Here is a 12948-nt window from a genome sequence, read left to right as displayed (position 1 = left end):
AGTTCTGGAGAGCTATGGGTCTGTAGCTGGCCGGGTCTACCTCCTCCTTCCCCTTTTTCAAAATTAGGGGGATGTTAGCTTCATACAGTGTTTTAGGCAAGACATTGTCCTTCTTAGAGCTGGATGTCATTCTGAGGAGGAGTGTAAATTGGAGTTGTTGGTTGGGGGAGGTTTGTTTTAGGTTTGGGTATATTCTAATTGTTTACCATAGTATTTTTGTACTCTTTGAAAGTGTAATTTTCTTACCTATTTTCTTACTATGTTCAATTCAAATTTTCCTACTGTTTTAACATTGTAGTATTTATCTGCCCAGGGACTAAGGGTGGAAAATAGCGATTTTACAACACATCTCTCCTTATTCATAAGGTTAATGTTCTTGTACATTGTCCCTGTTTAAAAATAAAGAAATTCATTAATTCATTCAAGAAACACATTCATCTCTGGTAGTGAGCTAATGGCCAAAGTGGGGTCTCCAGCACAGACCCACCTTTAAATTCTTGGCTGTGGTAAAATGTTGCAATGTCATAAAAATGGCGCACATTAGTGATGCGCGGGTCAGGGTTTTTTAAGGCCCGCCCCAACCCAACCCGCCATTGGAGCCAGCCCGCCCCGCCCAGCCCATTCAAATATCTGAAAATTCGGAACCCAGCCCAACCCAGCAGCCCGCAACGGCCAATTTAATGTAATATGTCTCCGGACTCCGGAGGAGTGCAGCAGAGCTTCCAAGGTGTGCAAAGTAGCTAATAAGTCTGTCTCTCTTCCCCCTCTCTCTCTCTTTCTCACACACACAGACACTCACATGCTGCCGTGCGCGACAACAGTTGTAGCCTAATGCTCTGGATGAGTTGTGCGGCTGCTTTCATGTCGGTCTTTCTTCAATTAATCCAAGGTCTTCAAATGGAGGTAGCAGGCAGAGAGAGGTAGGCTAAGGCTACAGAAACAGTTCTTATTCATCCCCATTTCTTTTAATTACCTTATGCGCTCTCAATTGGTACGTAGCCAGCCTACTCACAGTAAAGTTGACAAATAGATCACAGTCGAGTCCACAACAGAAAATCTGCGGCGGCATTAGTTTTATGGACACTTAATAATGACCAATTATGCAAATAATCCTTCCAAACTGTTTGTTTTGAGAGCACATAGGCTACCTCATTGAAGCGTTTCTTTACTCCATGTAGGCTATAGCGAGTGCAGCAGGAGTCTGTCTGATTGTGTGTAGGCCTAGTGGCCTACGTGTGTGTGTGTGTGTGTGTGTGTGTGTGTGTGTGTGTGAGAGAGAATTAACGTCACGTCTTAAGGTTAATTACTCTGTGTGTTTGTCACGTTCTGAGCCTGCCCCGCCCGCACCCGCGATATTTTCATAATTTGCCAACCCAGACCGCCTGCGGGGCGGGCCAGCCCGCGGGACCCGGCGGGTTCTGGGTGACCCGCGCATCGCTAGCGGACATGCACGACTCAGATCGGCTACTGACACCGACCTCATTCTACTGTCTCTCCACCCTCCTCTTCCACCTTCCTCTCCTCCACCCTTTTCGTCCAATCATTTCACCTTCCTCTACCATCTCTGCCCCTGGACAGAGCTCGTCCAATTGTGCCTCTTCCATCTCAGGATGTGCTGGTGTAGGACCGCCCCCCGGCTACCACGGCCAATGAGGACGGCTCTCGCTGTCTGTGGGCGGGGCTTCTGGGTCCATGCTCTGTCTGCTAGATCTCCTGACCTCACTGTGTTTCCAGTTACAGTGAATGAATGCTTAACAAAGCTGTTGGCTCGTTAGGCCTCACTCAGGGAGCTGCAGCCATGCTCCAACACCACAGAGAACCTGAAGAACCTGCAGGAAACACAGACCAGGTCATTAGTGTGTCACTTGTGCTAACTGACCCAACAAAACAGGAAACACAGTCCAGGTCATTAGTGTATCGCTTGTGCTAACTGACCCAACAAAACAGGAAACACAGTCCAGGTCATTAGTGTGTCGCTTATGCTAAACTGACCCAACAAAACAGGAAACACAGTCCAGGTCATTAGTGTGTCGCTTATGCTAACAAACTGACCCAACAAAACAGGAAACACAGTCCAGGTCATTAGTGTGTTGCTTGTGCTAACTGACCCAACAAAACAGGAAACACAGTCCAGGTCATTAGTGTGTTGCTTGTGCTAACTGACCCAACAAAACAGGAAACACAGTCCAGGTCATTAGTGTGTTGCTTGTGCTAACTGACCCAACAAAACAGGAAACACAGTCCAGGTCATTAGTGTATCGCTTGTGCTAACTGACCCAACAAAACAGGAAACACAGTCCAGGTCATTAGTGTATCGCTTGTGCTAACTGACCCAACAAAACAGGAAACAGTCCAGGTCATTAGTGTGTTGCTTGTGCTAACTGACCCAACAAAACAGGAAACAGTCCAGGTCATTAGTGTGTTGCTTGTGCTAACTGACCCAACAAAACAGGAAACAGTCCAGGTCATTAGTGTGTTGCTTGTGCTAACTGACCCAACAAAACAGGAAACACAGTCCAGGTCATTAGTGTGTTGCTTGTGCTAACTGACCCAACAAAACAGGAAACACAGTCCAGGTCATTAGTGTGTTGCTTGTGCTAACTGACCCAACAAAACAGGAAACAGTCCAGGTCATTAGTGTGTTGCTTGTGCTAACTGACCCAACAAAACAGGAAACACAGTCCAGGTCATTAGTGTGTCGCTTATGCTAACAAACTGACCCAACAAAACAGGAAACACAGTCCAGGTCATTAGTGTGTTGCTTGTGCTAACTGACCCAACAAAACAGGAAACACAGTCCAGGTCATTAGTGTGTTGCTTGTGCTAACTGACCCAACAAAACAGGAAACACAGTCCAGGTCATTAGTGTATCGCTTGTGCTAACTGACCCAACAAAACAGGAAACACAGTCCAGGTCATTAGTGTATCGCTTGTGCTAACTGACCCAACAAAACAGGAAACAGTCCAGGTCATTAGTGTGTTGCTTGTGCTAACTGACCCAACAAAACAGGAAACAGTCCAGGTCATTAGTGTGTTGCTTGTGCTAACTGACCCAACAAAACAGGAAACAGTCCAGGTCATTAGTGTGTTGCTTGTGCTAACTGACCCAACAAAACAGGAAACACAGTCCAGGTCATTAGTGTGTTGCTTGTGCTAACTGACCCAACAAAACAGGAAACACAGTCCAGGTCATTAGTGTGTTGCTTGTGCTAACTGACCCAACAAAACAGGAAACAGTCCAGGTCATTAGTGTATCGCTTGTGCTAACTGACCCAACAAAACAGGAAACAGTCCAGGTCATTAGTGTGTTGCTTGTGCTAACTGACCCAACAAAACAGGAAACACAGTCCAGGTCATTAGTGTATCGCTTGTGCTAACTGACCCAACAAAACAGGAAACACAGTCCAGGTCATTAGTGTGTTGCTTGTGCTAACTGACCCAACAAAACAGGAAACACAGTCCAGGTCATTAGTGTATCGCTTGTGCTAACTGACCCAACAAAACAGGAAACACAGTCCAGGTCATTAGTGTATCGCTTGTGCTAACTGACCCAACAAAACAGGAAACACAGTCCAGGTCATTAGTGTGTTGCTTGTGCTAACTGACCCAACAAAACAGGAAACAGTCCAGGTCATTAATGTGTTGCTTGTGCTAACTGACCCAACAAAACAGGAAACACAGTCCAGGTCATTAGTGTGTTGCTTGTGCTAACTGACCCAACAAAACAGGAAACACAGTCCAGGTCATTAGTGTGTTGCTTGTGCTAACTGACCCAACAAAACAGGAAACAGTCCAGGTCATTAGTGTGTTGCTTGTGCTAACTGACCCAACAAAACAGGAAACAGTCCAGGTCATTAGTGTATCGCTTGTGCTAACTGACCCAACAAAACAGGAAACAGTCCAGGTCATTAGTGTGTTGCTTGTGCTAACTGACCCAACAAAACAGGAAACACAGTCCAGGTCATTAGTGTATCGCTTGTGCTAACTGACCCAACAAAACAGGAAACACAGTCCAGGTCATTAGTGTGTTGCTTGTGCTAACTGACCCAACAAAACAGGAAACACAGTCCAGGTCATTAGTGTATCGCTTGTGCTAACTGACCCAACAAAACAGGAAACACAGTCCAGGTCATTAGTGTATCGCTTGTGCTAACTGACCCAACAAAACAGGAAACACAGTCCAGGTCATTAGTGTGTTGCTTGTGCTAACTGACCCAACAAAACAGGAAACAGTCCAGGTCATTAATGTGTTGCTTGTGCTAACTGACCCAACAAAACAGGAAACACAGTCCAGGTCATTAGTGTGTTGCTTGTGCTAACTGACCCAACAAAACAGGAAACACAGTCCAGGTCATTAGTGTGTTGCTTGTGCTAACTGACCCAACAAAACAGGAAACAGTCCAGGTCATTAGTGTGTTGCTTGTGCTAACTGACCCAACAAAACAGGAAACAGTCCAGGTCATTAGTGTATCGCTTGTGCTAACTGACCCAACAAAACAGGAAACAGTCCAGGTCATTAGTGTGTTGCTTGTGCTAACTGACCCAACAAAACAGGAAACACAGTCCAGGTCATTAGTGTATCGCTTGTGCTAACTGACCCAACAAAACAGGAAACACAGTCCAGGTCATTAGGGTATCTGTTGTGCTAACTGACCCAACAAAACAGGAAACACAATCCAGGTCATTAGGGTATCTGTTGTGCTAACTGACCCAACAAAACAGGAAACATAGTCCAGGTCATTAATAATAATGATAATAATAATAATAATAATAATAATAATAATAATAATAATAATAATAATAATAATAATAATAATAATAATACATTTAATTTATTAAGCGCTTTTCTAAAAACTCAAAGATGCTTTACATTACATAGGTTAAAATATCAAAGAGGACAATATATTAAAAACAAACAAGAATTACATAGCATAAAATCACAACACAAGTAATCAAACAGTAAAAGCAGTTTTGAATAGATGGGTTTTGACTAGGGATTTGAACTGGGGCAGATTGGTGCAGTCACAGATGTGTTTTGGGAGTGAGTTCCAGCGGGAGGGGGCAGCAATGGAGAAGGCTCTGTCACCCCAGGTACAGCGCTTGGTCCTGAGTGGTGGGGATAGGTAGAAGGTCAGAGAGGTAGGAGGGTGTCTGGTTGTGGAGGCCTTTAAGGGTGAGGAGAAGGAGTTTGAACTGGATTCGTTGTGGGAAAGGGAGCCAGTGGAGGTTCTGAAGGATGGGGGTGATGTGATCACGGAAGCGGGTGTGGGTGAGGACGCGTGCAGCAGAATTCTGGATGTACTTTAATTTGTTGAGGACTTTGGAAGATGAACCGTGGAGAATGCTATTGCAATAGTCAATTCTGGAAGTGATGAAAGCATGGATTAGAATTTCGGCAGCAGGGAAGGAGAGTGATGGGCGGAGACGAGCAATGTTTTTTAGATGGAAAAAGGCAGTTCTGGTGATGTGTTTGACGTGGTGATCGAATGAGAAGTTGCTGTCAAGGATGACTCCAAGGTTACGGATGTGTGGTGAGGGAGATAGGGTGGAGTTGTCGATGGTGAGGCATAAGTTATGAGCGGCTTTGGTGAGGGAGTTTGGGCCAATGATGATCATGTCCGATTTGTCACAGTTGAGTTTGAGGAAATTTGTTTGCATCCATGATTTAATTTCGGTGAGGCAGTTGACAAGAGTGGAGTGAGTTGCAGTGGTGATCGATTTGGTGGAGATATATAGCTGGACGTCATCGGCATAGCAGTGGAAGCGGAGACCATGATGGCGGATGATGTTACCAAGGGGGAGGAGATAGAGGGTGAAGAGGAGAGGACCAAGCACTGAACCCTGGGGGACGCCTTGGGACAGAGGAGCAGTGGAGGAAGTGCAATTGTTGATGTTGATGAACTGTTGTCAGTTGGTGAGGTATGATTTTAACCAGGAGAGGGCAGTGCCAGTGATGTTAAGTCTGGCAAGCGAGACTACTGGCTGTCTGGCTGCCTCTCACAATATGCACTGATTCATGGCTGCATCCGACTCAAGACACCTTTTCAGACCCTCCTGGAGACTTTCTTTCTCAAGTGAGACTAATGTTAGCGACAAATCTGGAGACTTTTTCTGACATGGGATTAACATTACCAGCGAGCAATAGTAAGCCAGGCAATGACGATAGCTGGATAGCATGTGCTTTTACCCCAACTAAAAGTTTGCTAGCATCGATGCTAACTATAGTTAACATTGATGCTAGCGGACCTTTAGCTGTGATATATTAGCATCGATGCTAACAGACTTTTAGCTGTAGTAAAAGCACGTTTCCAGGGATGACAGTAACAACAGAAGACACCCAGGCTTAGCTAAGGGTCTTACCGACATGTGTATGAGGGGGGCATTGTGTTCACAACATGTATAACTAACATTACTTGCTTGTCTATTCTAACCAGAGAGAAATAGGGCTATGAGGAACAGGGTCCTTGCACCATTTTTTAAGGCAAAATTTGGTGCTTTTTAAGACTTTTTAAGACCTCAACAAATAGAATTTAAGACCCCAAAAACGTTGAAACAATTTCTATTATAGAAAATAGACAACTTAATGACTGCTAGTGATTGAAATTGTGTATAGCCTGATATACTGTTACTTCCCAATCTGTAACACAAGTAATAAACAGGGCAGGAGGCAGATGGCTCGAAAGTAGGGCTGTGGTGTCACGTTACCGTAAAACCTCTATTAAGGCGGATTCTCTCATTGTCTAATACAACAAATAAATGTAGACGTGTTACGGTACTTTACACTACAGTACACGTGTTACGGTACTGTTACAGTGACGGTACATCACTGAGTCACTTTTCATCCCTTTTAAAAACACCATCTCCAAATGTAATGCCTACAGCATATTTTCGGCAAATTTAAGACAATTTAAAACCTCAATTTCCATGATTAAGACATTTTAAGACTTTTTAAGGACCCGCGGGAACCCTGGAACAGCACAGCCACACTATTGACTGTCAGGCAGCCCAGATAGGGAGCGCTTGTAATTGACACTGGCACAGGTTGCAACTGGCACGAGCGGGCAGAGTTTTTTCTCCTTCCGTAAAAATTTATTGAGCTGGGCAAGTTATGTAATCGGTGTATGCCCCACCCCTGTGTAACACCGGTGACACCGACTACTGCGGCAAGCCTAGTGGGCAAGCAAACCGCTTGTGAGTGTGACCAACTGCCCCACATTCAAAGCACTTCATACTCCCAGAGCTGGCCTCAACCATAGAAAAACGTGTCGGTGAATACATAAACAGCTAACAGCTCTGCTGCACTTTGTAACTGTTTATTTTAAAGTGGCTTGTAAACAACACTTCACCTGACAACCTGCAAGTTGCTGTTTCTTCTGACTGGAACTGAATGCATCACCATCTGTTTGTAGATGTATCTCCGAACGTTATTTTATTGTGGTACTTTCACAACTCTGTCTCTGTGTTTTATTGGATGTAAAACTTTTTAGAAAAGTACAAATAAAGTTATTACCTCTGCCAAGGAGGTTATGTTTTTGGTGCCGTTTGTTAGTCTGTTTGATAATCTGTCTGATAATCGATTCATCAATTTGAGTAATTTTTTAAGAAAAAAGTCAAAATTCTCAGATTCCAGCTTCTTAAGTGTGAATATTTTCTGGTTTCTTTAGTCTTCTATGACAGTAAACTGAATATCTTTGCGTTGTCGTGGCCTGTTGGTCAGGACAAAAGACACTTGAGGATGTCATCTTGGGCTTTGGGAAACACTGATTGCAATTTTTCAGCATTTTCTAACATTTTATAGAGCAAACAACTAATCGATTAATCGACACTGACAGATTAATCAATAATGAAAATAATCATTAGTTGCAGCCCTATCAGCAGGATTACAGAAAAACTACTGGCCTGATTTAACTTGATGGAGGGGTGTAGCATGGGCCAAGAAGAAACCATTACATTTTGGAGCAGATCCGAGCCAACTCACGAACAAGAACACGAATAGCAATTATAGCACAAATATTGTCCTTGCTGGAGATGAGTGCTCTTTGAAATCTTATTATTATTATTATTACACTATTATTGGCTGGACCACAATAGCGGGGCGAGCCTTATAGAGGCAAATGTCGCTGAGTGGCTGGGTGACGAAGTTCCACCATTCATCGGCCAATTTTGACAAAATGTGATATTGTAACTGTAAGTCGCTTTGGATAAAAGCGTCTGCCAAATGACATAATGTAATGTAATGCCATGGCACGTGGCCATAGAATATATAAGGACTTAGCTAGCGTGACGTCACCCACTGGTTTTTGTACTCGCATTTTGAAGCCTCGAGGTTGGCATTTTCACCTTCGCCATCTTGGTTATTTGGAGCCAGAAGTGACGTGAACGAGAAGAGTTACAAGAGTCACAGCGTGGCTCGCTATTGGTCCGTGACTGGCAAGCTGCGCAATCACTGGACAGGTGACCTCCTCCAATCACGCCCCAAAACAGTATTTTCTATCATCTACACTACAGTACTATTTTACTCAAAATGGTCCCATAATTTACTAAATGAACATCATGTTGTATTGAAGAAGACTTGAAACTGGTGATTGAGACCATAAACCCATTAGGAAAGTGTTTACTGAGGTCATAAATCAAGTGAGAAGTCCGTCCATTTTCCCATTCACTTCCATGTAACCGGACCTCTTTTTGCAGCCAGTGGATTCACCCCCTGCAGGCCATTCGAAAGAATGCTGAATTAAGTTACTTCCTCGTTGGTTTCACAAACAGAGCTAGGAGCTAGCCCACTGCACTTGGCACACCCATACAGTGTTCCGTGTGCGACAGTTAGCACATGCGGAGCAGTCTCCTCTCCTCCATTCAACGGACCCCATGGGGTGTGTCCAATAACCGACTTGTTGAACGCTTGAAGACTGATGCTGAGCGCTTTGGCTGCATCAGGTGAGCTGGAGCAGGGAGCTCTGAGAGCGCGTCTCCTAGTGTTGCTGCAATGCTAAACGCCTAGCTAATGCTAGCTAAACAGGATGCTGGCTCTTGGTCCCGCCCCTACTTCATACCCATTGGTTGGTAGAACTCTGAAGTGACACTGACGAGCGGTGCGCTTCAGAAAACTTGAACAGGTTCAGCGCTCATGGGTGAAAATGCTGTTACTTTTCCATTAGAATTAATGACCGAACAGCGCCAGCACTTTGGTCACAGGTCTTTGGTGGACGCGGGCTCCTCGAAAATGTGACTCTGCGGCGCGTGATTTCTAACCCCACATAGGATAAGCAATAACCACGCCCTGTGGCGCCGGGATTGGCCAGGAGCAACACTGGAGGGCACGCAGCCCAGCGATTTCATGAACCAACTGAATAGCTCTTGAGAACAGACAGCGATTTCGAGAGCGGACATTGAAATGAATTATGGTCACCTACCTTCCTTAGCATAGTAATAATAATAATAAGCATAATAATTGTAATCTACACAATGTACACAATCTACAAAAACATGCAATAATATAAACGGTGTTGTGTTCACGTTCATAGCTCATATAATGTATCATATCGTTAATTTCAAGCTCAATTCTTACCCAGAGAAAAGGTACAGCACTGAAAATGTAACAAGCAATAGTTTTTTAAACATCTTTATTTTAAAAGATGAAAAACCCCAGGTGCTTTAGTGCCAAGCTTCAATGCTCCTGGCCAATCCCGGCGCCACAGGGCGTGGTTATTGCTTATCCTATGTGGGGTTAGAAATCACGCCTCTGCGGCGTCAACGCGGACGTGACGTGACCAGCACGAGAGCTGTGATTGGCCGCGTCATTATGTAATGGACATGAGCTCACCACATGCCACCTAGTGTTTCGGAGGTGTACTGCAGCCAACACGCAGTTATGTTCGAGTATGTACGGTCTCACTGTCGCTGCTAGTCGGCGGCAAAGCTCCAAGTCGAGGCTGCGCAGAACCCTGTCAGCGCCTTTAACGTGGACAGCAAGTGCACGAGCGACGCGCCAAACGGGCGTAGGATACGCCCGCTAACTAGTCTCTTAGAACAGACGAGTTGGCTTCCGCAATTTTCAAATGCTTCCGCCATACCGTCTGTACTTCGTGGGGGAGAATCATGCACCAACCGGAATGGGAAGCAGAAAGGCGGGTCTTCCGCTCATTAGTCCAATCAGAATCCAGAAAGGCGGGTCTTCCGCTCATTAGTCCAATCAGAATCCAATATGCCGCATTCGCGGAACTCGGGGCTTCGGGGATTGGTCGGATTCAGTCGAACTTCCTTCCAGTCTGAAGGTTTTTTTCCCAACTTCCTTGTGCATGTTCTGGGGGTGTAACGTACAGACTGTATAGCTGCATTCGCCGGATGTAGATGAGACAGTCTGTTTTAAGAGACTACCGGCTAACGCATAGCCGACAGCAAGTATATTCTCCACCCTAAATGTTAGTAAACACATCACACAGGTCCAGCCATACAGGGTACTAGGTTTTGACCTAGTCTTGTTGTTATTATTAGCTTATAGCCTAGCACTCCCACTCTTGTTGCCTGGTAACAGTACAGCAGATTCTCACTGTGATGCATGTTGCTGAGCGAGTTGCCCAACTACTGTAGCCTACGGTATGTTGCTTTAAAAATTGCCCATTGGGTCTGTCTCTGCCCCCCCCCACCCCCCCCCCCCCCCACCCCCACACACACACACAGCAGACATGTTTTCTGCAGAAACCAGTAGCTAAACTCTCTTCTCTCTCTTCTCCTTGTCTTTTCTTCTCGTCTGTTTTCTCTCCCTGCCTCCCCCTCCACCCCTCCCTCCCCCCTTTGTCAGTCTGAGTTGAGATTGTTGTTGTTTATTAAATGAAACGGTTTAATCTCACCGCTCCGCTCGCGCTGCTGCTCGGCTCGCCGTTGCTCGCGCTGCCTTCACGTACCGTCGGAAATCTTCCTTTTCTTCTTCTTTAAGGGTTTATAGCAGTTGGCAAACGAGTTGGTGCATTACCGCCACCAACTGGACTGGGGTGTGGATCAGAAGAACAGGCTACAGTGATTCTCAACCGTTTCCATATCAAAGACAATTAGTCCACATTAGAGTCGCAGACCCCCAAATTAACTGGGTTTTGTCTCCGTGACCCAAATCTGAGAACATGTTATTGCTAGATATGATTTTGTCCGGAATCCAATGACAATCTGTATTGTAGATAGACAGTGAATATGATCAAAATAGTTAGGCTATAGGCTACAGTATTTTGTTCTACATTCTCTAATTGTGATTCTTGTAAATTAGTTTAACAATTCACACATTTCCTGGAGACTGGAACTCCCGGACCAGACCAGAACCACTGGTCTCCACACACACACACACACAACACACACACAGACACACACACACGCACGCGCGCACGCACACGCACACGCTGCGCACGCACGCACGCGCACACACACACGCACGCACACACACACACACACACACACACACACACACACTGTCTCTCTCTCTCTCTGTCCCTCTCACACACACACGCACACACGCACGCACACACACACACACACACACATACACACACACACACACACACACACACACACACACACACACACACACACACACACACACACACACACACACAAATATAGGCTATAAAAAAATCTAATCCTCTCAATCAAATTACTTCATTTGTTTATTAAAAGGATCCCCATTAGCTGCCGCCAAGACGACCACTAGTCTTCCTGGGGTCCAAGCACATTACATAAAACAACGATAGCCTAGTAAAATGCAAGCAGTAAAGCACATTACACATTACATTAAAAAAATTATAGTACTATGGATGGTTTTGTTTTGAAGTTGTAATGGAGACTCCATTACAACTTCAAAACAAAACCATGATGGCCCACTGGCAGATGGAGTCTCTTTATTGCTGCTTTAAAGATCTCAGCACTTCTTCCTCCACTGCTGATTTGTTTGTGTTGTGGCCTAAAGCAAACTGATGAGTGATCGAACAGGTTTCTGATCATATTGAACGTGTGAGCGGCTGATCGATCCGTCAGGTTGAACCAGAGGTTGAACCGCAAATCTCCCTCCCCTGCACATGCGCACTGAGATGCTGCCTTCGTGGTCTCCACGTAAGCTCCCTCTTTCTGTGATCGGGGGCCGCGGGACAATATTGACCAGAGAACAGTGTTACTCTGACTAATTTATTAGTATTTGCTTTTCAGTTTGATACAAAGAGTCGCTCCAGAATCAAAACCTGGGTGAAGCAGATGTATTTACCTTTTTCCTGGACTTACGTTTCCCATGATTCTCAGCGGTAGCCGGTTGTCGACTTCCTGTTTACATTTTCTTCACTAGCAAGGAGGTGCGCGCCGCTGGGTTATTATTATTATTATATATGGCTTATTTTATCCGAAATGGCTAAAAATAATAACGTTGTGTCGTTGCATAGCGGCGATATTTTACAAAAACGAAGTGAATGTCAATTCACTGGTACTGTATGGGCTTATTCTAGCCGAAATTGCTAAAAAAAATAGTATGTGGTTGCATAGCGACCGCTTTTATTTTGAAGGCTAAACGTCCAAACCGGAACTCTTATATTTGGTAATTGACGGGGCTTTAGCGGTGTCTCTCTTTCAAGATTCAAGATCACTCCGTTGTACAATTATGCACGTATGAAATTATTGTGCTGGGGGGCTCCATTACAAGACATAGGTAGGTACAAAGTCACAACAATTATTATGATTATTTTCAGTCTCTTTCGCTATGAACGGTCCTGGGCGGAAACAGGCAATCGGCAGCTGGCAGGTACAATTATTATACTTATTATTATTATGCTAAGGAAGGTAGGTGACCATAATTAATTTCAATGTCCGCTCTCTATGTCCGCTCTCGAAATCGCTGTCCGTTCTCAAGACCTATTCAGTTGGTTCATGAAATCGCTGGGCTGCGTGCCCTCCAGTGTTGCTCCTGGCCAATCCCGGCGC

General features: G+C 44.9%; 1 protein-coding gene across 1 annotated transcript in view; it reads right to left on the bottom strand.

The window, feature by feature from the left end:
* LOC310778784 (uncharacterized protein) overlaps positions 1-5616 on the bottom strand; it is a gene marked incomplete at its 5' end in the record, with an annotated part of 33865 nt that extends 28249 nt beyond the window's left edge. Inside the window, 2 exons of the mRNA XM_083639232.1 lie at positions 1783-1829; positions 5087-5616. Of these exons, the coding sequence (XP_083495358.1) occupies positions 1783-1829; positions 5087-5616 (577 nt within the window). The remainder of the gene's footprint in view (positions 1-1782; positions 1830-5086) is intronic.
* Between the last annotated feature and the right edge of the window lie 7332 nt (positions 5617-12948).

This window comes from Poromitra crassiceps (genome assembly GCF_964638095.1).
Source record: "Poromitra crassiceps genome assembly, chromosome: 6".
Classification (NCBI taxonomy): Eukaryota; Metazoa; Chordata; class Actinopteri; order Beryciformes; family Melamphaidae; genus Poromitra; species Poromitra crassiceps.
Note: the sequence above shows the minus strand (reverse complement) of the source record. Positions and strands in the feature narration are given on the sequence as shown.